At 38.5% G+C, this 24,988-nt stretch overlaps 2 protein-coding genes across 3 annotated transcripts in view; both read right to left on the bottom strand.

Moving 5' to 3' along the window:
* tmem220 (transmembrane protein 220) overlaps positions 1–16,549 on the bottom strand; it is a 70,948-nt gene extending 54,399 nt beyond the window's left edge. The window contains exons 1-6 of one of the 2 annotated variants that reach the window (XM_084387855.1): positions 12,287–16,549; positions 12,155–12,184; positions 12,005–12,065; positions 11,556–11,679; positions 10,672–10,731; positions 10,058–10,539 (exon numbers count right to left, since the gene is read on the bottom strand). In XM_084387855.1, the coding sequence (XP_084243981.1) occupies positions 10,407–10,539; positions 10,672–10,731; positions 11,556–11,679; positions 12,005–12,065; positions 12,155–12,184; positions 12,287–12,382 (504 nt within the window). In that variant the 5' untranslated portion in view covers positions 12,383–16,549 and the 3' untranslated portion in view covers positions 10,058–10,406. Of the gene's footprint in view, positions 1–10,057; positions 10,540–10,671; positions 10,732–11,555; positions 11,680–12,004; positions 12,066–12,154; positions 12,185–12,286 lie in introns of those variants that run through there. The other variant, XM_084387856.1, reaches the window with a different exon arrangement.
* fbf1 (Fas binding factor 1) overlaps positions 1–24,988 on the bottom strand; it is a 214,230-nt gene that overhangs the window by 91,471 nt on the left and 97,771 nt on the right. The window lies entirely within an intron of this gene.

Genomic DNA, 24,988 nt, shown 5'->3' with positions numbered 1-24,988 from the left:
AGCAGACACTGCCCCATGGCCGGTGCCATTGAGAAGGGTCCTTCTCTCGCAGGCCAGGGGCTCGATTTGGCACCCTCAACCAAAGTTGTGGGCCCTTAACGTGTGGGCTCTCAACGGTTACCCGCTGATTTCTCAGTAGGAGTGCTAAATACTATCACTCAGGCTAGAGCACTGTCGACTCGACGGCTCTATGCCTCAAAGTGGTCGGTATTCTCCAGTTGGTGTGTGGCTCGGGGATGCTCACCCCTCGACTGTGAGGTAACGGAGGTTCTCTCCTTCCTTCAAGAGCTGTTGGATAAGGGCAGAGCCCCATCCACGCTCAAAGTATATGTGGCGGCTATCGCAGCGTTCGCTGAGACAACGCTCGGTCAGTCGATAGGAAGGAACGATTTGGTCATCCGCTTCCTCAGGGGAGCTAGGAGACTGAACCCTCCCAGACCCCCGTCGGTTCCTGTTTGGGACCTCTCTACGGTTCTGGAGACCATGAAAGGTTCCCCTTTCGAGCCCATCCAGACGATTAGTCTCAAACATCTGTCATTTTAGACAGTGTTTTTGCTGGCCCTTGCTTCAGTGAAGCGCATAAGGGACCTGCACGCGCTCTCGGTGAGCCCGTCGTGTCTGGAGTTTGGGCCTAGTGACTCGAGAGTCATACTCAAACCTAGGCACGGCTATGTGCCGAAATCCCTCAACACGCCGTTTCGGGCTCAGGTTATATCCCTGTCCGCCCTGCCGGTGTTAGAAGAGGAAGGAGACTTGAGCTCTCTCTGCCCTGTCAGGGCTTTAAGAGCCTATGTGTCTCGCTCTGCTGTCTTTAGACAGACTGAGCAACTATTTGTCTCGTTCAGTGGACGTTCCAAGGGAATGGCTGTTTCGAAACAAAACCTATCCAGATGGATAGTTGACGCCATAGCGTTAGCATACACCTCCAGAGGTCTTCAGTGCCCATTGGGTGTCAGAGCGCACTCCACGAGAGGCGTTGCCTCTTCGTGGGCCTGGTCTAGTGGGATATCTTTACAGGATATTTGTATGGCGGCAGGCTGGGCCTCGCCGTCTACATTTATCAGGTTTTAAAACCTTGAGGTTCCCGCTTTGCAGGCTAAGCTGTTATCGGTGTAATTGAACACTGAGAATACAAGCGCAGTGCGTTACTACTATCTTACGGGCAGTATTACGTAAGACCCATATTCCCACTTTAGTCAAGGGTGTCTTGTCTAAGTGATGTCATATATTGCGTCTGCGGACGCAGCCACATATCAGAACGGAGAGTTCCTCCTCCTGTTCTAGGACTCTCTGTGAGTCCCTCTGGTGATTGTGCACTGTAAATCCTGGGTTCGCCTCCAGGTTTATGGTTGTTAATCCCTGCACGCACGGCGTCTTACATTGGGTTCCCGCAGCGTCTTAGCTAAGACGCAGTACGAGAGAACTCTCGTAAGAGAACGTACTCGGTTACTAACGTAACCTCGGTTCTCTCTAGTAGAGGGAACGAGTACTGCGTTCCTTGCCGTGCGTACGATTCACTTTGGTTCGCTTCTTCGATGAAATAAATCAAGTGAGTCAGCCTTTTCGAGCTACCTTTATAGGGCTAGGCCACGCCCGCGTCGGCGGGAAGTGGCCTCATTGGTCTGATGTTGCATCAGCCTGCGCTCGATAGGCTTATGCATTTGCTTGTAGAACAGCCAATGAGCAAACGAGCCGTCTTGCCTATGGCTGCATACTGCTGCAAATGCGATTTACAAATATTAAAATTAAGGATAATTTTTTGCTTCAATATTCGTGAAAAGAGACTTTTCCCGCAGCGTCTTAGCTAAGACGCAGTACTCGTTCCCTCTACTAGAGAGAACCGAGGTTACGTTAGTAACCGAGTACGTTTTGTTTTATTATTATTTTTTATTATTATGATTTTTTTTGTTTTATTTGATTGTATCTACGCTGCTGTTCTATGTTCTTTGGACATGATCCTGAGGACCCCCTTGAAAACGAGATGATTCATCTCATGGGGTTGATCCTCCAATAAAATGTTCATAAATAAATAAATAAATAAATATGTTGTAAGGCAGGTGCCAGTAAGTCTGAGCGACCCCTCGAGGAAACAAAGACTCTCCTAAGAATTAACACTTGAACTCTCTTTTGCATATGCAACAGAAACATCCGAGACGCAGCACACATGCAGCTCCATCTCCCCCTTCTCCCACCTTCTCCTCCTCACCTAAAACTCACTGCAAACCTATGCAATGTTTATCTGTACTGAGGTAAAGAGAAGGGAAGGAGGCCTTCAACATTCAAATTCCTTGGCACAACCATCTCAGCAGACCTCAAATGGTCAGCCAACACCACAGCAATCATCAAGAAGGCACAGCAGCGCCTTCACTTCTTGAGAGTGTTAAAAAAGACCAACTTAAAGGAGAAGCTGCTGGAGACCTTCTATCGCTCTGCAGTGGAGAGCCTGCTGACATACTGTATCTCTGTATGGTACTGTAGCTGTTATGAGGCAGAGAGAAAGGGAATACAGCGGATCATTAACACCGCGCAGAGGATCATTGGCTGCCCTCTTCCGTCCCTGAAGGACCTTTATAACTCCCGCTGCCTCAAGAGAGCCCAGAACATTGGAAGAGATCACTCTCACCCTGGTTCCCACCTGTTTAAACTGCTGCCCTCTGGTAGGCGCTACAGATGCCTTAAGTCAAGGACAAATAGACTCAAAGACAGTTTTTTCCCCAGAGCTATAATTACATTGAATACACATATGCACTGAACACTCGATGCACTGACTACCTCATATTAGGGCATTCATCATGTTGACAAATTGTGGTTTATTATTATTATTATTACTCTTATATATATATACTAGCAATTCTGTCTATGTTCTTTCTTTATTTTTTGTTTTAAGCTTACATATCTTAATTGTACATTACTTTATATTATGTATATTTTTTATCTATTTATTTTATGTACCATGCACCTTATGCAGCAGCTCTGCAATTTCGTTGTATCTTGTGTACAATGAGAATAAAGAAATTCTAATTCTAATTCTAATTCACAGGGGAGAGACTAGTTGAAACTTCAGGACTGTGTTGTCGTTGCGTCCAGGCGCAGGTCCTTCATCAGATCTGGATACGGCCTGGATCCGGCGGACTGCGGTAAACCTCGGGATAAACAGAGAGACTAATATTAGCGTAGACGCCATTCTTCTTATGATGTAACGAGTACATCAGGATTTATGGGAAGTGTTCCCGGTTCCGGACCTAATCTATACAGCCTACTTCAGTGTAAACGCCCACTGCTGTGATTGGCTAACAGCTTTGCATATGAAATTGCTAGTATTACATGTGGAACTCTCTCGAAAACTTTTAGCACGTTTTTACTATTACAGCTCTCAATGTTAACTACTGGTGAAAAGTGATAATTATAGCATTAAAAGATAGATCCATGGCATTATATTTTGGTATGAAAGGTTGCAGTAATGAGAGTGAAGCCAATCACAGACATGAATGCAGCGATCTCGTCATTGCAACTCGATTTCTGTACACTAACGAATGCTTTCATCATAACTAACAGTGCAAACACAATGTAAATAAAAGATTAGTTGATTATTACGAGAGTTTTGTTGCAAGTCCAGAACTCAGTCACTGAAAAACGTTCTCCATGGGATAAACAAGTGACGTCTTTTGTTCCCATGATGTTTCTGGAACGTTACCCAAGATTCTAAAAAATAGAACTTGTAGAAGATTATTATTTAGAAATTTAGAATATTTAAATTAGCCTAGGAAATAAGTTATTTAGCTATATTTTTGTATACTATTATTTCCTCTGTCTGTGAATTTGGTTTGGATTTTTGAAGCCTAAAGAAAGGCCTGGAGTGTTGCTTGCAGCAGGAAATTCTATTCTAGTATGTCACACCTAAAAATATCTATAGGGTGTGTTACCATCTTTGGAAAAGGATGTATGGTATATATAGTATATTATATATATAATATTTAAGATTTATTTAAGATTGATTGATATATTATAAGATATGTTTTTTTCCCGAACACAGAATCCAGCCACCAGATCGCAGCAGAATCACTCTTCTCAGGTGAATATCTCATATAATCTTGTATTTATGTCACTTGCCTTCATTATAGATGAAATTATGATGATGCAGCTGCACTTTTAGGTTTCTCTGGCAAGAAGGCTAGCTTTAGTTTATAAGCAACAGATAACCAGCAGATTAGTTTTAGTGTTTACACTGCCAAAAATAATTTTTGTCTTGTTTTCCTTTACAAATATCTAAACGTATACTTAAATCAAGATACATTTACTCGAGAAGCAAAATGACTCTTGTTTTCAGAAAATTTTATCAAAATGATTTAAGCTTAAACAAGGAAAATTATCTGCCAGTGGGGTCAGAAAAATAAACTTAATTCAAAGGGAAAACAAGATTATTTTTCTGACCCCAGTGAGAGATATTTTCTCTTTTAAGTGTAAAGTCACGTAATTGTGATTTGGCTTCTCAAGTATCTTGATTTAAGGATGTTTAGATATTTGTACTGGAAATCAAGACAAAAGTACTGAGGAAGAAATTAATTTCATTTAATTCACAGATGGTCTGTAAATGATAATTTGTGTCAGACTGACTTCTGACTGAATTCTCTTGCACCAATCCTGATGGAAAAGCCCAGAAAGCTGTTGAAAACAGGGTGTTTCAGCCTCATACATTTTTGTTACCTTTTTAGCTTTATTTTAATAAACTGGTTTCTGGGATGGCAGATTTAAAGCGTCACAATCAAGTGTTTGTAATTTCATCTATAAGCAAACAACTTTCTTTTGAATAAAGTGTATATACTATAGCAGAAAGATGTCATTCATCATCATTTACTCACCAAACCTGTACGAGTTTCTTTCTTCTGCTGAACACAAAAGAAGATACTTTGAAGAATGCTGGTTAGCCATTGACTTTCATAATAGGACAAAAATACTATGGAAGTCAGTGACTACTGTCAGCTGTCTGGTTACCAACATTTTTTACACAATCTTAAATTCTTTTATTTATATTTATACAATATTGGGTTCATACTGTACAGTGTTTTCTTGATAAGTTGCTGGCATGGACGGCATTAATATGTCTCATGGTTGGAGTTTTCCTCACGTTGCTCTTATTATCCCTTCTGCTCTTTATTTGAGTATGTTACTCATTAACCTGCAAACCACGTTTCTGAACACGGAATCGGCTTGGTTAATATGTAAATATTATGTACAGAAATCCAAGAATGTGCCATTGTTGAAGTGTACTTTGTGTTTATCGCACATTAAAATCATCAAGATCTCTACTGTATACTGTATACAGTGAGGAAAATAAGTATTTGAACACCCTGCTATTTTGCAAGTTCTCCCACTTAGAAATCATGGAGGGGTCTGAAATTGTCATCGTAGGTGCATGTCCAATGTGAGAGACATAATCTAAAAAAAAAAAAAAAAAAAAAATCCAGAAATCACAATGTATTTATTTGTATGATACAGCTGCAAATAAGTATTTGAACACCTGAGAAAATCAATGTTAATATTTTGTACAGTAGCCTTTGTTTGCAATTACAGAGGTCAAACGTTTCCTGTAGTTTTTCACCAGGTTTGCACACACTGCAGGAGGGATTTTGTCCCACTCCTCCACACAGATCTTCTCTAGATCAGTCAGGTTTTTGGGCTGTCGCTGAGAAACACGGAGTTTGAGCTCCCTCCAAAGATTCTCTATTGGGTTTAGGTCTGGAGACTGGCTAGGCCACGCCAGAACCTTGATATGCTTCTTACAGAGCCACTCCTTGGTTATCCTGGCTGTGTGCTTCGGGTCATTGTCATGTTGGAAGACCCAGCCTCGACCCATCTTCAATGCTCTAACTGAGGGAAGGAGGTTGTTCCCCAAAATCTCGCAATACATGGCCCCGGTCATCCTCTCCTTAATACAGTGCAGTCGCCCAGTTAACACAGAACGTTCCCCTAATGTTATTTTTTGGTTATTTTTTTGGGAACCAAATACTTACGTTAGGGGAACGTTCTTTTTTGGTTTTATTTTTATGTAACAATAAAATAACGTTCCCAGAACGTTGCTGGGTGGTTACCATAAAAAATAACGTTCTGGGAACCATAAACTAACATTCTGAGAATGTTCTGGGTACCAAAAACTAACGTTATGGGAACCAAAAATTGTTAGCTGGGCGCCCTGTCCCATGTGCAGAAAAACACCCCCAAAGCATGATGCTACCACCCCCATGCTTCACAGTAGGGATGGTGTTCTTGGGATGGTACTCATCATTCTTCTTCCTCCAAACACGTTTAGTGGAATTATGACCAAAAAGTTCTATTTTGGTCTCATCTGACCACATGACTTTCTCCCAAGACTCCTCTGGATCATCCAAATGGTCATTGGCAAACTTAAGACGGGCCTTGACATGTGCTGGTTTAAGCAGGGGAACCTTCCGTGCCATGCATGATTTCAAACCATGACGTCTTAGTGTATTACCAACAGTAACCTTGGAAACGGTGGTCCCAGCTCTTTTCAGGTCATTGACCAGCTCCTCCCGTGTAGTTCTGGGCTGATTTCTCACCTTTCTTAGGATCATTGAGACCCCACGAGGTGAGATCTTGCATGGAGCCCCAGTCCGAGGGAGATTGACAGTCATGTTTAGCTTCTTCCATTTTCTAATGATTGCTCCAACAGTGGACCTTTTTTCACCAAGCTGCTTGGCAATTTCCCCGTAGCCCTTTCCAGCCTTGTGGAGGTGTACAATTTTGTCTCTAGTGTCTTTGGACAGCTCTTTGGTCTTGGCCATGTTAGTAGTTGGATTCTTACTGATTGTATGGGGTGGACAGGTGTCTTTATGCAGCTAACGACCTCAAACAGGTGCATCTAATTTAGGATAATAAATGGAGTGGAGGTGGACATTTTAAAGGCAGACTAAGGTCTTTGAGGGTCAGAATTCTAGCTGATAGACAGGTGTTCACATACTTATTTGCAGCTGTATCATACAAATAAATAGTTAAAAAATCATATATTGTGATTTCTGGATTTTGTTTTTTAGATTATGTCTCTCACAGTGGACATGCACCTACGATGACAATTTCAGGCCCCTCCATGATTTCCAAGTGGGAGAACTTGCAAAATAGCAGGGTGTTCAAATACTTATTTTCCTCACTGTATATATACAGTACCAGTCAAAAGTTTGGAAACATTACTATTTTTAATGCTTTTGAAAGAAGTCTCTTATGCTCATCAAGCCTGCAGTAAAAACAAAAAAACAAAACAAAAAACAGTAATATTATGAAATATTATTACAATTTAAAATAATGGTTCTCTTTTTTAATATACTTTAAAATGTAATTTATTTTTGTGATGCAAAGCTGAATTTTCATCAGCAAGTACTCCAGTCTTTGGTGTCTTATGATCCTTCAGAAATCATTCTAATATGCTGAATTATTATCAATGTTGGAAACAGTTGTGCTGCTTAATATTTTTTTATAACCTGAGATACTTTTTTCAGGATTATTTGATGAATAAAAAGTTAAAAAGAACTGTATTTATTTAGAATAGAAATCTTTTGTAACAATATACACTACCGTTCAAAAGTTTGGGAACAATAACTATTTTTTTTTTAAGAAATTAGTACTTTAATTCAACAAGAATGCGTTAAATTGATAAAAGGTGATGGTAACGATTTATATTGTTAGAAATGTTTTTATTTTGAATAAATGCTGTTTTTATGAATAAATGCTGTTAACGTTTTACTCATCAATGAATCCTGAAAAAAGTATTCCAAAAAAATATATTAAACAGCACAACTGTTTCCATCATTGATAATAACTGAGTATCAAATGATCATATTAGAATGATTTCTGAAGGATCATAAGACACCAAAGACTGGAGTACTTGCTGATGAAAATTCAGCTTTGCATCACAAAAATAAATTAGATTTTAAAGTATATTAAAAAAGAGAACCATTATTTTAAATTGTAATAATTTCATAATATTACTGTTTTTTTTTTGTTTTGTTTTTTACTGCAGGCTTGATGAGCATAAGAGACTTCTTGCAAAAGCATTAAAAATAGTAGTGTTTCCAAACTTTTGACTGGTACTGTATAGAGAGAGAGATTTATTTTATTATTTTATAATAAATTGTATTTAAGTTTGTTGTAAATGTTAATGGTGCAAAACCTAATGTTTTTTTGTTTGTTTTTTTTGTCCCACGAATAAATGACTGCAACAGTTTCATCGTGTTAACTTACATTAGTTTACGGTCTCATTGTGTGTTTGTTTGGATATGTTGGTGTTTTAACACTGATGACAGAACTGATGCTGAAGATAAGTGAGATCATTTCTGTTATAAAGAGAGTATATTTGCATATATGCATTTGGATAATGATTCATAATAAATGTTTGTATTTTAATTCCCCAGTGAATGGCGAGTGTACAGTTGGTGATCTGAGAATCATCTTTCATTTCAGTCTCCACTCATTTGCATCTAGTGAGTATAAAACTGTTTTTAGTATAATACAATACTGTCACTGAGATACTATTATAGTGTTTGTTAATACGTTGAGTTAGATTTTGTTTTTATATTTTCTGTTTCATTTTAATTTTAGCTAAAAGGTTTAGTAATTTTGTGTTTGTCATTTGTTATTTTTTGTGTTAAAACTGAATGAAGTGAAGAAGTGATTCAGTTTTAACTCATAATGTACAATTTGCTTTTGTTAAATGCCAAATATTATGCATGTGTATTCATGTACATAATACAAAAATAAAGACACCAAAGAAAACAAAAAAAACAACTATATTCAATTGGCAAAGCCTTGAAAAATAAATAAATAAATGAAGAACACAAATAAATAAATACAATTGCAGTGCTACGCTAAAGACCCATTTAGATGATGTGCTGAACCTGAGCTATTTTTGTTATTGTTTTTTAATGTCTATATTGTTTGTATGAAGTTTTAGTTATTGTACTACTTCAATATTGTGTTTCTCGTAAATTAGAAATGCTGGCTTGGCAACAATGGGCAGCAGTGGCTCAGTGGTTCATGTAGGTTGTCTACAATCCAGCAGAGCCGGACAGTAACGGAGTACATTTACTTGAGTACAGTTTTTGAGGGATCTGTACTTTACTTGAGTATCATTTTTGGGGAGTACTCATGACTTTACTCAAGTACATTTGGGAGGCAAATATTGTACTCTTTACTCCGCTACATTTCTATCCATAACCGTGAGTACCCATTACTTCTTCTAAAAAAAAAAAAAAGGAAAAAAGAAAAAATCTCGGAAACCCTCAATTTGTTGTTTCCCTCTCAAACATGATTGGATTGTGCAGGCGCCACTGATTGGGACAGCCTATCAGCAATCACCTTCAGCTTTCCGCCAAAGTCAACTCCATGGTCAGATTTAGATAAGAGACGAAACCATGAACGAAACAATGGATGAAGACGCAGCAGGTCCATCCCGGGAATGTGCCAACCCGTGGCCCCACCTCGCCAGACTATTTCAATTTTCTGAACAAGTTAATGATAGGTTTCGCTTCAAGTGTTTGCTGTGTTTACCAATGTAAGCACTGTGGCAGTAGTAATGCAATATTTAGAAAATGTACTCTTGTACTCTTGATACTCAAGTACTTTTAAAAACAAGTACTTCAGTACTTTTACTTAAGTAGACATCTGACTGTAGTACTTTTACTTGTACTTGAGTAAAATTTAGCAAGGGGTATCTGTACTTTTACTCAAGTAATGAAGCTGTGTACTCTGTCCGCCTCTGCAATCCAGAAGGTTGGTGGTTCAATCCCCGGTTCCACCTGACCAAGTGTCGAGGTGTCCATGAGCAAGACACCTAACGAGCTGCTCCTGACGAGCTGGATGGCGCCTTGCATGGCTGACACCGCTGTTGGAGTATTATTGAGTGAGTGAATGGATGGATGGGTGAATGTGAGGCTATATGTAAAGCACTTTGGTGACCATAGGTCTGTGAAAGCGCTATATAAATGCAGTCCATTTATCTTTTAACTAGCTGAATTAAAAAATAAATAATTTTTTTTATTTTATTTCAGGTAATGTTTTTTTCTTTTTTGCTAAAAATGCATAAACATGTTTTTAACAATCTCTAAACAGTATACGTGCATACAATTATAGATATGCATCCAGTTTGATAGCTGCTTCTGAAAACTCAATTAAAAAAATATATATTCTGAATAAATAGTGTGTGTGACACAACCACCTTTAATATTGTGCTAAACATCTTTGTGTTTCACAGAGAAAGAAAGTCATAGAGATTTCAAAAAAGTCATAGAGTCATGGTGCCATCTTTCTGTTAGAATATATAATCCACAGAATAAGAGAGGAATGCAGTGAAGAAAACCACACGTCTGGATCTGGACAGGTTTGTGTCCTGTGCTGGCTGATCAGAGAGCAGTGTTACAGTGTTCAGGCCAGTGTTTCCTCAGCTCTGTGTTCATGTAGTAATAGATCCACGTGATGAAGGGAAACACAGTGATTCCCACAGCAGTGCAGATCCTCAGCGAGCCGACAGAACTCCTACAGGACACACACATGAAGATTCACTACAGAAACCAGATCACAGATCAGTCTTATAAAGGAAAAGAACACTGTGTTAAACACAATCTTTGAACATTAAAATATAAAACTTTATCAGATGGTTTACAGTACCTTCCTGAATGTCTGCACAGCAGAAGCCAGAAAACCACCAGCAGGAGTCCACCACATTCCCTAAGAGACGAGATTACACTCGTGATGAAGGGTTATTTTCGGGTGAATTATTCCTTCATTTCAAAGCCATCATGTTGTTCCAAACCTATACAACTTTTATGATATTTTTAAAGAAGCTTCATGACTGTCAAGCTCCAAATTGATGATAGATAGATAGATAGATAGATAGATAGATAGATAGATAGATAGATAGATAGATAGATAGATAGATAGATAGATAGATAGATAGATAGATAGATAGATAGCTTTGTGGGAACAGTTTGGGAAAGTCCTTATCTATTCCAGCATATACTGTGCTCCAGTGCACAAAGCAAGATCCATAAAGACATGGATGGATGAGTTTGGTGTGGAAGAACTTGACTGGCCCGGACCTCGACCTCATCCAACAGCTTTGGGATGAATTGGGACGGAGACTGTGAGCCAGACGTCCGATATCAGTTCCTGACCTCACAAATAATCTAATGGATGAATGGGCAAAAATTCCCAAAAAAGCACTCCAAAATCTTGTGGAAAACTTTCCCAGATGCTCCATATTAATGTCTTTGTATTTATAATGCAATGTCATTAGAGTCGCTGTTGGTAAATACTAAAATACTTTTAGTCCATCCATATAGTGTAGATAGATAGACAGAAAAACACCATAAAGTTATATTCATAAATCCATGTTCATTCATACTTTTATGTTCCGCAGCAGAAGAAAGAAACTCATACAAGTTTTGAATGACATGAGGGTGAGCAAATGATGAAAGAGTGAACATGAAATTAACTTTTACTTCAAGACCAACAAAAATGAAGTGAAAAATGAAATCCTTTTATGTTGTTACCTTCCTTCTTCTTGCTGGAAAATGTCTGTAATTCCCTCCTTACAAAGTTTCCAGCCCAGAATAAGTCCAAACGTAGAGGCTAAAAGCACATGCAGATCAGCGATTCTCCTCCATAGTAATGACTCTGGAAAAGCACATAACGGAAGGAGAGTCTTCAACACTTTCAGCCCCTTTAATAATGTTTTCATTTACCGAAAATCTCACATTCAACCTGTTATTGTATATTCACATGAATATTTTCCGGAAGTTCGCGCACGTGACACCATAGTATTACACTAGGTAAATTGTCAGTAAATAACCACTTAAATATTGACCGAGGAAAATCAAAAGTGTTTCTGGTGACTTGAGGGGGAGTTTAAAATATTTTTGGACCAATGAAATGTATTTCTGCTTCACTGCACTAGAGGGCAGCATCGCGTCTTACTGTGATCAATGGAAACACTGTTTACCTGTTATTTGTTGATGACAGCAAATCGAAAAGCATAATCCAGCTGGAATAGCATAACCAACCTGCAAAATCATTATGAAAAAACCCACATTAAAACACTTGTTTGTTTTATAGAAGTTTAACATGTTTCTCGGTTAAAGTGAATTCTTACCATCCACAAAACGGCATCTGGATCATTTATCTGACAAAAACAAGAAGTTAATCTGATAATTAAATGACCATCTTTATTACATTAATCAAGATTCATATTTAAAGATCATCTGCAGTTAAACCCCTTGTTTACCTGCACGTAAGTTGCCAACGAGAAAAACAGTGACATTAATAAATTGCAAACTCTCCAGACGAGCTGAGAAGACGAGACACTGATCTTGTTCGTCATTGTTTATTCATTCCAATGAATTTATCTCCACATTTCTCTGAAACTAAACAGATTTGAACTTTGTATCATTTCCAGGATATGACGCGCAGCGGTGCTAGTAGAGCATTGTGGGAAATGTAGTTTACATCACACGCGACTCGTTTAATTTCAGGACAGAGAAGATTTCAGTTTCAGTCATTCAATAAGGTCAATTTATTTATTTATTTAATATGGTTTCGCATTGAACTAGTAGCCTAATCATACAGATTGCTTTTAAAAATAGATTCAACTCAAGATTTCACCTGCCTATTTCTAAAATTTCTATTTGTGTAAAAAAAAAAAAAAAAAAAAAAAAAAAAAGAAGTTTATTTGTTCTTTTTACTCATAGGCCTAAATTCATATTAGACTACTTTTAAAATGCAGCTGTTAATATTCGTGGGGTTTATAATAAGATGACTGTACTTTTTCTACACAGCTGAGCTGTGTAATATTTTTCTTAATATTTGAATTGATTGATTGTAATGTAATTGATCACCAGCAGATGGAGACTCCAGCTCTCTTTGTCTTTTACAGCAAGAACAAAAGCCACTTAACGAAAGCTTTAAAGGACATTCTGACCATTTTATTTGTGTGTATCTTTAGACATTGATTGTATGTTATAGCAATGAGATGTATTTTTGAGAAGATAAAAAGATGTAAAAAATGTTTACAGTTGGAGTTTTGTACTAACAAAATGTGCATTGCCTTCTTATATAGGCTAGATACTTTTTACAGTAAGCAAAAACACTGTATCACATGACATTATTATGACGAGACTATTACAGATAGTTAAGCGGCACTTGATTTTTCAGATTTAGATTTTTATTTCATCATATTTGCTGGATGTTCTAAAGATTTACCTGTGTAAGGTCTGATTTCAGACACCAGACATTTCACATTTCACGGTGTCACATTTCACTGTTTGCTTCAATAGAGAGTTAAGTGGGGGATTTGTGTTGTAAAGACACTAAAAAAAAACCCACAATGGACTCCTGCATCTGCTTACACAAACACACACACTCTCTCTCTATCTCTCTATCTCTCTCTCTCTCTCTCACACACACACACACACACACACACACTCTCTCTCTCTCTCTCACTCACACACACACACACACACACACTTTTAGATTTTCCAAAACACGATTCAGTAGTTTTATTTAAAGAGCATTTCAAAAGCTATAGAAGGGAAATCACAATATTTCAACACAATGGTCTGTGCGCTGAAGACTAATGCTTGTGATGATTTGAGGTGTGTCATGTTGTGCACTTGCATGAATTACATGTCAATCACAGAACACCTGCGGGTTCTATTCATGAATTATGCATGTCTATTTAGTCTATTATTAACAGACCCTACCATTCTGCATTTCTATCTGTTCAGTGTAATACAGGAGGACAACATTAAAACCTCTCTTGAGAAACATATTAAACACTCTTACAAATAAAGGTTCCAGAAGGTTTTTTTTTTTTTTTTTTTTTTGCAGTGATGCCATAGAAGAACCATTTCTGGTTCCCCAAAGAACCTTTCAGTGATCAGTTCTTATAAGAACCTTTTTTTTTTCTTAGTATGAAGAACAAAAAATCAAAGAATCTTTAGTGGAATGGAAAGATTCCATAGATGTTAAAGGTTCTTAATGGAACAACCGATGCCAATAAAGAGCCTTTGTTTTTAAGAGTGAACCAGGTATCATACAGGTACCATATTTCCTAGAACATAACTCATCTTATCGGTAAAAGCAAACAGGAAGATGCAAGAGTGCAAACGTTTAAAACATGGCAGAATGCGTATGCAAATTTACCCTGAATTAATCACTAGTGGGGACCAAATGTTGTCTTGCAGTTGCAAAATATATTCAATAATCGCTACTTAAATTACAGCATTATAAAAAAACATAACATATTAGATCAAAGTAGCGCCGAATCAACTTTGCGTTGCTGTCTGCGATCGCGTCAAGGATCTGACAAATTTCCATGTGCATCTAGAAAAGCGGATGTTTTGGAAAGTGCTGCGGTTTTTCTGCCATCTAGTGGTTTAGAGGAAAATAAAATCAAAGGTGCCTTTTACCCCAGTGCGCTTGTAACCCCGTTGTCCTCTACAAGTCCTGGACAGGTGCACACCAGTCATCCTTTCTGCTGTCCTTACAGTCCATTGCTTTTCAGTTGACGAAGAAAGTACAACCTTTGCTGGGCCTTTTTGACAATGGAGTCAATAGAGGCTTTCGCACTGGGTAGTTCTGGGAACTTAGCTGTAGGAACTATAGCCACCAGGGTGGTTCCCCGAGAACTAATGGTTCCCAGAGGAACATTTTCCTGGTTGCGTTCACACCGCCAGAAGGAACTCTGAAGTGACGTAAGCCGCGCTCGTTGTTGTGACTTTTATTTTGACGGCACGGCGGACCTTTATTTTGACAGCGCTGAAAACGCCAGTGCTCGCATTCTCCATGTTCATTAGTTTACAATCTGTTCAACAACTCTGTCTAATACGTTATTAGATAGAACTGTTATACATAGAAAGTAGACAGTAATGAAAAGTTATTAGCGTATGGCGTGTGATTGATGTCCAGTGTTGCTAGCTGAGCAGAAATATTTCTCTTGGTCTCCTCAAAGTTGCGTTGGATTTTCTCTTCAGCATAAAGGTTTAGAGACCCATCTATCACGGTTTTCCATGTTCGTAGAGTTAGTTTCTGGAGTAAATATATAGGTTATAATCTGTGTGTTTGCACAGCCTTTTAAAAAATGGCGGGTGCTGGTGTTTCGAGTGCGTTCGGCCAATCAGCGAACACTAACGTCACTGGTAGTTCCTATAGTGCTGGTTTAGACCCGACTCTGAAGTAGGAAGTAGTTCCTCCAAAAGGAGTTCCTAGAACTAAAATCGTTCCTAGTTCCTTCGGTGCGAACACGCCAAAAATCCTATGAAAAGGTTCCTCTGATGCAAAAGCCCCAAATGTGATTGTCCCACTTCAGATCCTGAGAGATGGTGGTGCCCAGAAACCTGAAGCATGATGCTGAGCTGGAATAATGCTGGGCTGTTTCTCTGATAGTCCACGGTCATCTCCACTGTTTGGAGTGTGTTCAGCTCCAGGTTGTTGTGACTCTTTAAACTCCTGTCTGTATAAGAAGACTCAACGCTGTCCTGGACGAGGCCGATGACTGTGGTGTCGTCTGCAAACTTCAGGAGCTCGACAGAGGGGTCTTTGGAGGAGCAGTCATTTGTGTAGAGAGAGAAGAGCAATATCCTTGTTGTGTCTCTCTAATGACTTCATGACCTCAGATGTTTGGCTTTCCTCATCTTCTGTTTTCCGAAGACCTGGCACACATCCTCCTCACAGATCTGAAGTTCAGGCTGAGAAGCAGTAGGAAGGAGGTATTGATGGTTGTGTGGAGAGGCAGTCAAAGCGGGTCTGGGGTGTGAGAACTGGCTATAAACCTGCATTAAACTCATTCAGGTCATCGGCCAGGTGTTGATTCTCCACAGTGCTGGGATAGGGATGAAAACCAGGAGGTCCTGATGGTTTTCATCTCCATCTGTGTGTTTATGGACTTTAGAGATGTTTCTGTGTTTGAGATCATAAACACACACCGAATGAAACTTGATCTGTGTCTCGTGTGAGTCGGCGTATTCGTCTGTGGGATATAAGCTTTCCAGCTATTGTGAGACACCTGGGATTGAATGCAGAGGAATGTATATCGAGCAGATGTTTGGAGTGGGACGGTGAGGTTCGGGTTTCCTTCTCGAGTGCAGCTGTGTTTTCTGAATCTCTCCCGGGAGAGTTTGAGTCGGTCAGGACTTCATCAGAACATGAACTCTGAGGAATAATCCAGCTGTCATCTGAAAACTCATGATCTGTAAATAGTGTTTAAAATGTGCAAATATAAAGGAGAAACAACCCCAGTGTGAACATGGTGTTGCAACTCACTTCTCAGTTGTTTAGTTTATATCAGCTTAGTCTCAGATGTTTCTCCTAAAATTCCTTAAGAAAAATGTAAACATGAAAAAGTGTAAATCGGCATCTTGTAAGAGTCTGGAGCTGTGAAATGAACGTGGAGCAGCTCAGGTCATTTGATGAGAAATGTTTGAGATCAGATTGAGACTTTTGATTGCAGACTTTATCCTGAGCAAATCTGAGCTCAGTTTGAGATCTCTTCTGAAACTCCAGAGGAGAAACATGTGAGCATGGAAGCCCATTTTTGGCATTTATCGAAATTACGAGATCAAAAGTCATAATTATGACATAAACATAACAATGACATAAAAAGACTAGATTAATACAAAAAGACAAAAATTTAAATTTTAAATTTAAATTAATTCAAATAAAAATGTTGGCTTATCATTTTGACTCATAATTTCAACTTTTTTATCTAATTATTACTAATCTCATAATTATGATTTTGTCTTATAATTAAGGCTTAGTATCTCAAAAATATTTGTATCTTATAATTATGACTTTGTCTTATGATTATGGTTTAGTATCTCAAAATTAAATGTGTTTCTCATAATTATGTCATAATTATGACTTTGTCTTGTAATTATGGCTATCTCAAAATTGCAATTTTATTCTGATAATTATAACTTATCTAATCATTTTGACTGTTATAATTTTGACTTTTTATCTCAGCATTATGACCTGTAATTTTGGCTGTCATAATTTTCGACTTTTTATCTCATGACTGTCTTATAATTATAGTATCTCAAAATTTCATTTTTTTTTCTCTTATAATTATGACTCATCTCATTATTTTGACTCACAATTTTGACTTTTTGTCTTATAATTATGGCTTTGTCTTATGTTTAGTATAAATAATATATTTATGAATATCAAAATTGAGATCAAAAGACATAATTATGACATAAAAAGTCTAAATTAATACAAAAGACAAAATGTAGATGTCATAATTTTTTACTTTTTGTCTCAAACATTATGGGTTAGTATCTCATAAATATGATTTACCAAAGCAATCAGTTTTTTTTTATGTATCAGAAATGGGCTTCCAGATGACTATAAGCGGCTCAGCAATAGCCAAAACTCTCAGTTTGATCTCCATTTAGTGTCATTACTCATTGTTGAACCTGTTTAAACAGACTATGATAAATTATTGATTCAGCTGTACAGTCAAAAACGTGATATAGGCTACTGTAAAATATGCATTTCATGAATATATTGTGTTAATTTCAGTAATTTTGTGCTTGCATTCATTAAACTCTCTAGATTCAGCATCGGCCATTGATTGAATGACCAATGCTTGAAACTACAGTGTGCTGAGCTGAAGAAATGACCGTGTGTGTGTGTGTTCGCTGAAGCGAGGAAAATACACACTCACATCCACAGAAAGAGCCCACATGTGAAGGCATCAATGTTTCATGCACTAAACTGCCTCCTCCAGAGTCGAGTTTCATTAAAAGCTCTTTCAATAACAAACTCTTTCCTTGTCTTGTGTCTCGTCTCAGTGAATAACATCGATCAGGAAGGTCCTGATGCAGAAGATGATGATGGTGCTGGTCCAGTCCTGTATGCAGCTGATGGACGCTTGTTGTGTATGAATGATTTACAGGACGTTCGCAGCACTTACAGCTATAAAATGGAGCAGGGCATCCCGTCCTGAAGCTCTTGAAAGCACTTTGGAAATTTTTTTTTTTTTTTTTTACTTGTAGTGTCCAGCTCAGAAATCCACACTGTGATGGGAATGGAGTCGCCACACAAAACCCATTTCATCTCTGTGAATTCTCTGTCTTTTCTGGGCGCTGCAGGCTTGTCGTCTTGTATTCGATCTGACAATGCTCTTAAATATTTCAGGGTGACCATTTACTTTGTGAAAATGCGCCTGAGAAGATCCTCACAGGCCGAACTGAGTTCCTTCCCAAACTCGCAGTCCCAGACGGTTGAGCGATTTTTCTCATAGTTATTTTTTTGTAGCCGTCGCATCGTTCTCATGTGGCATTTCCATTGTCCCGTTCACTTCTGGCTGTCTGGAGATATGGAAAGAAAACAATAAGCCTGTAATGAGCTCTGTTTCCAGCTCCCTACCTAGATGGCATTACCATACATAGTGCATCAGGACAGTCTGCTGTAAATATGTTACTGTATAAGATTTCATCTTCTAAAGCACATGCGTTTTTCATAGTGAAAGCAAATCAGAATGCATTGCATTGCGCTTGGTGACAAAAAAAAGCAATAACAAAAAAAACAAACAAAAAAAAAAACATCCAAAATGGTGGACGATTGTGTTTGGTTCATTTTAATGCTTTTTTGAGAAGCACATTGTTAGTTTTAGAACATTTAACTCAGTTGGAATCATATATTTTTTGCTTCACATGAGAGGATAATGATTTATTTTGACATGCTGCCTATGTAGTGTGTTTCAAATCAGGCTCTTTACCTCTTATAAGTCTATAGTTACTTCTATATATTTGAAGATATTTTAATATATAAATATATCATTTTTAGAAGTATTTTACAATTCAAATATTAATATTAATATTAATACACATTATATATTATACTATATTTTATATGTAATCTTTGATATACTTTATATCCATATAAAATCTTTATATCTATATAAAATATTAATATAATTCATATATTATATGCATATATTTGTATAATTAATATCAAATATGTATTAATAAAAAAAAATTATGTATACCTCCTGCCCTCAGTGCATTGTTGTTTTTAGGATCTCCTTTTAAGGCCCCCATTTTGAAAGATTTGAACATTTGGATCCTATTTGTCTCTTTTTTTACAATATTAAGTGATGTTATTAAGAAGAAAAGATCATTGCATGAAATTAACTGTTTGACTAAAGACAAATGTGCAATTATCCCTTTAACTGAATCCCCCGGACTACATTAGGTTACATCGATCGCAGTATAGGTCTTAAGGGTCAGATTAGGTAGACATGGCTCCTTTTATATAACAACAGCACATTTTAACACCATCACCTGTGCCGTACTTTGTTCTGATCTTACAGAGAAGGCTGTGGACTCACGGTTTGACGCGGTTGGTGAAAATCCGTCGCAGCATGAGAGCGATGGTGGTCAGGACCATGATGGTGGTGCACATGACTTCTGTACTACAGTGAAACTCAGCGAACACAAATAAACAACCCTCAGGATTCTCACCGGGCAGAGGAAGTGAACAGGGGTCACACACACACACACACACACTTTCACCATGCCCTGCACGTGAGTGAGATTATGTGTCTGGATTAGCGCTAATCTCAGCCAGTATGAGTCGTGTTGGGGGGTCGGAGCCATCAGCTGTTGATCAAGCGCTGACACAGCAGATTACATGATCACAACCAGACCAAAGTACTCTACACATGAAACTAGCCACAACAACATGCAGAAATATAGTCTTTACATTTCACTGTGTTGATAGAGTGTTCCAGAGTGTTGCTAGGAGGTTGCTAGGGTGTTTTAGGTGGCTGCAAAGTGTTTCTAGGAGGTTGTTAGGGTGTTTTGGGTTGCTAGGGTGGTTTGGGTGGCTGCCAGAATGTCGCTGGGAGGTTCTTGGTGTGGTTTGGGTTGTTAGGTGTGTTAATAGGAGGTTGCTAGGTTATTTTGAAAGGATGCCAGAGTGTTGCTAGGAGGTTGTTATGGTGGTTTGGGTTGCTAGGAGGTCGCTAGGGTGTTTGGGGGTGGTTGCCACAATGTTTCTAGGAGATTTCTATTAGGTTTTGGATTGCTAGGGGGTTGCTAGGTTGTTTTGTTGGCTGTCAAACTGTTTCTATGAGGTTGTTAGGGTGGTTTGGGTTGTTAGGTGTGTTACTAGGAGGTTGCTAGGGTATTTTGGATGGATGCCACAGTGTTGCTAGGAGGTTGTTTTGGTGGTTTGGGTTGCTAGTGTGTTTTAGTGGCTGCCAGAATGTTGCTAGGAGGTTCTTGGTGTGGCTTGGGTTGTTAGGTGTGTTACTAGGAGGTTGCTAGGGTATTTTAGATGAATACCACAGTGTTGCTAACTTGCTAGGAGGTTGTTAGGGTTGTTAGGGTTGCTAGGAGGTTGCTTGGGTGGTTGCCACAATGCTGCTAGGAGGTTCTTATGATGTTTTAGATTGCTAGGGGGTTGCTAGGGTGTATAGGTGGCTGTAAAAGTGTTTCAAGGAGGTTTTTGGAGGTTTTTGGTCAAGTCAAGTCACCTTTATTGATATAGTGCTTTTTACAATACAGATTGTTTCAAAGCAACTTTGGGTTGTTAGGGTGTTTGGGGTGGTTGCCACAGTGTTGCTAGGAGGTTTCTGGAATGTTTTTGATTGTTAGGGGGTTGCTAAGGGTTTGTGGGTGGCTGCCAGAGTGTTTCTAGGAAGTTGCTAGGAGGTTCTTAGTTTGGTTTGGATTGCTAGGGTGTTCGAGGTGGTTCCCAGAGTGTTGCTAGGGAGGTTCCTATGAAGTTTTGAGTGGCTGCCAAGTTGTTGACATGGAATTAATAGGGATTTTTTTAGATATGCGTATAATAATCAGAGTGTTTCTAGGAAGTTTCTAGGATGTTCCTATGATATTTTGGGTTGCTATGGTGTTTTGGGCGGCTGCCAGAGTGTTTATATGTGGTAATGGATTTGTTTTTGCTATGCAGATAATTCATTAGATTACTTTATGCTGTCACCACAAAATATGACCCAGATGCAGCTTTTGTCCTTCTACCTTATTTCCTTCCTGAGTTATTGCATGTCAAATAAGAAAGATATGTAAAAAAAAAAAAAAAAGTATATATATTAAAAAAAATTATTATTATTTTATTTTAATTTTTTTGTCTTTTTTCTGCAGTTTCTCAGCAGGAGAATGTCCAAATGTAACGTAATTTATAAGTGTTCTGTCAAACAATACCTACCTTTTGACTCTCCTTACTGTAGTTTTGGAGTTATGAGGCTTTAATTATGTGTGTCACTCAGAAAACAACAACTCTAAAACTGCCTTCAGGGCTTAAAGGGTTAAGCAACCGCATAGAAATCACTCACAATTTCCGAAGAAAACCTTGAGATCATGTTTAGTGTGTTACGTGACTGATTTCAAGGGATCAGGGATAAAGTGAACTGAGCATTCATCAAACATGGTGTCAAGTCACTGTGACTCATGAAGCAGCGCAGATCGATCACATGATCAGATGTTTGAGGGGAAATGTGTCTGTCATTCATTTATCATCTGAACGACAATAACCTTCAAACCAGAGACATTTCTCCAGACTCACCTGAGCTTCAGGCCACATTTACACATAACCGGGTATTTAGAGAAACGATGTTAATTCAGCCAGCGCTCATACCTGTATTTACTTCCTGTTTTCGGTCGAAGTCCACAGTAGTCGATTGTCGAGTTCTCCACTGTTGCTTAGTTACCTATGATCACGCGCGTGAACTCGACAATCGACTACTGTGGACTTCGACCGAAAACAGGAAGTAAATACAGGGTGCAAATTTTAAAAAGAGGATAACACGGTGTAGGCAACACAGATTTTTGTCGTTGTTCTCTGTACTGACAGCACTCCAAATTTACAACAAAATGAGCTCAATGTTAAAATTGTCCGGAGTTCTCCTTTAAGCATTTTCTGTCGCATAACGTGACGTTTGAGAACCTAAAACCCCGTTTCTCCCAGTTGACACGGCAACACATAACTGCCGCTATCAGAAATCTCCACTTTGGCCGGAGTTTTTAGAAATAATCGTTTTCTGTGATAAAAACTGGGTTTTCGTGTAAATGAGAGGCCAAACCGCAGGGAAATATCTGCGTCTTCCCTTCGTGTAAACAGGGCCTCAGAAGAGATCTCAACAGTGTCTCAAACAGACCTCAGATTCGCCAACATATGAGGGTACGTTTCTACGACAACGATACGCTTAAAACAGAGAAGTTTTTCCTTTGAGTTTTCCGCGTACAGACGACAACATTGTCAAAACGATCCCCATTCACACGGATCCACGAAAACGACTAAAAACGCTGTATTCTGCTGCCAGGCCAGTAGATGGGGATGAAACACTATAGACTGAACACGTAATACGCATGTGCGTGACGTCATCGTCTTCAGAGATTCGCGTTTTTGTTGTTTACACAGAGACCGTTTTCAAAAACTTGCACTTTGAAACCCGTTTTCAAAAATGTGCGTTTTCTCACACCCAAAACGCTGTTGTCGTGTAAACAAACGGTTTTTAGTTGAAAACGGCGTCTGTGTAAACAGCCCCTAAATATAGACTCAAAAATTTCTTTTCATTCACTTCACAGCTCTGACTCTTACTGGATGATGATGATGATAATGATAATGATGATGGTGGTGATTATGATGATAATGATGATTGTTGACCCAAACGTTGTTATTTCTCAGGAAAATCTGAGACTCAGTTTTGCTGAGTCAGCTTGTGTCACATGTTTGCTCTCTACACCAATCCCATACTGCCCTTGTGTCAGAGTTTATACTCTTCTAACGTGCTGAATAAAGAATCAGACACACCTGAATATAGTTTTTCACATCATCCTGAATGTGCTTGTATGGTTCGGGTGTGTTTGATGGGGGTTGGAACTCAAATCTGCAGTACAGTCACTGTTGTTTTAGCTTAGTATTTAATAATATTTTGAAATTCACTTTTATTTTTATATTTTCAGTTTTCATTTTAGTAGTTTTGTTATGTGCTTTTTTCATTTTTTAATTCGTTGTTGTTGTTGTTTATATATAGTATATAGTTTAAAAAAAAGTTATTTCTATTTCTAAAGCAACACTATTTAATATTTTTTAAACTTCAGTTTCAGTAATTTTAGCACATTCACTTAAATTGTATTTAATTAAAATAAAAAGCAAACATTTCAAATTTTTGCTTATATTTTTTAAGTTTAAGTTGTGTGTATGTGTGTTTAACCCGTTCTCTCTCTCTCTCTCTCTCTCTCTCTCTCTCTCATGAAAGCTCTTCACACAGCGTACAGGGTAACATGCCATTCCTGGAGCAAAAATGGGAGTTTTAGGAATTGTATGTTCATGAAACGGGGAAGAATGTGGCTTGTGTGAAGTGGTTTCTTCTGTTTCCAGTGGAGTGTGTGAGACTCAGACTCGATCTGTCTGTCTGAAAGTGTTTGTGTGTTTTGAGTTACTCACAGATTTCAGATGCTACAGGCCGTTTCTACATCTGTGTAAACACACACACTCACTCACTCACTCACACGCACACACACACACACACACACACACACACACGCATTCTTGTACATCTTGATGAGGACATTCATTGACACAATGCAATCTCTAGCCGCTTACCTTACCCTAACCTTACCCATCACAACTAACGTTAAAGGTTGTATCAGCGATTTCAGGCCCAAACATAAATGATCACATTCATCTAATCTTTCCTAACGATCCGCTACCTACCCACCCCATGAGCATGCCGTCAAAAAAACGCGTCTCTGTAGGCAGCCTAGGCTCTGAGATCTGCACACTAAAACAAATGGTTTCACCAACCACTCAAAACCAAAACAAATAGTGTTCCAACCAATCACCAACAGGGGGTGGGTGTTGTGAGGTTTTGCGCTCGTTTGACTTCGAAGTCGGAGAACATGAGCGCAAAACCTCACAACACCCACCCCCTGTCGGTGATTGGTTGGAACACTATTTGTTTTGACGGAAATAAATATCCTACGCCAAAAGTAGGCTACCAGAGAACAAGTCTCAGCTGTGCTCAGATTTGTAAACCGTACAGTTGCTTTAGTTTTTCAATCCATACCCATTTCGCCCGGTGGCTCAAAAGGGACACAACAAAAATAGGGATACCCGAGAAAGCCAAAATAGAATGCAAAATTTATTAACAAAATAGAACTATACAAAAAAAAAAAACTACGTACAACGGTAACAGTGAACAAATTCATAATCCGTGTACGCTTTCGCAATCGTTGTTTTGTAAATCGTTCTTTCGCAATAGTTGTTTGTAATATTCAGTTCCTGTGAAAAAATGTGAAATACTGTTACACAACAATATGCTGACTGATTACACAACAATACACAACAATATGCTGATTGATTACATAACAATATTTGGATGTTATATTCAGTTCCAGTGAAAATCAGTTCCAGTTAATGGAGTAGGCCTACACAGGTGTAATATTCAGTGCCAGTAAACTCCACCCGCTGGAACAGTTTCAGTAACTGAATATTACACAACATCACCTGTTCAGTTTTGAAAACTGGAGCCTACTCACAGATTTGTGGCCTATACCTTATTTTAGAAATCTGTTTTTCTGTATATGGATTTGTTGTGTATTGTTAAGATGAATACAACTGTCTTAACTGAATGTTTCTATGATTTGGCGATGGGGTGTAATGTATAGATGACATGAAACCTCATGTGGTTGAACTGAACCCCCCAGGTCTCCCGTATTTTGGTACCCAAATGTTTACAGGAAGGGCCTAACCCGAACCCCGACCCTAAACCGACCCTTAACCTCATTATAACCTTATCCCTTAAACCAAGTCTTGACCCTCAAACAGGCCTTTAAAGGGGTCTTAGAAAGTGAGGACTGGCCAAAATGTCCTCACTTTACTCTCTTTGCTCACTCCAATGGTCTAAAACTCAAACTGGTCCTCACAAAGATAGTTGTACAAGTACACACACACACACACACAC

This window comes from Rutilus rutilus (assembly GCF_951802725.1).
Source record: "Rutilus rutilus genome assembly, chromosome: 1".
NCBI classification, from domain to species: Eukaryota; Metazoa; Chordata; class Actinopteri; order Cypriniformes; family Leuciscidae; genus Rutilus; species Rutilus rutilus.
The sequence above is the reverse complement of the archived record's forward strand: the minus strand, read 5'-3'. Positions and strand labels throughout refer to the sequence as shown.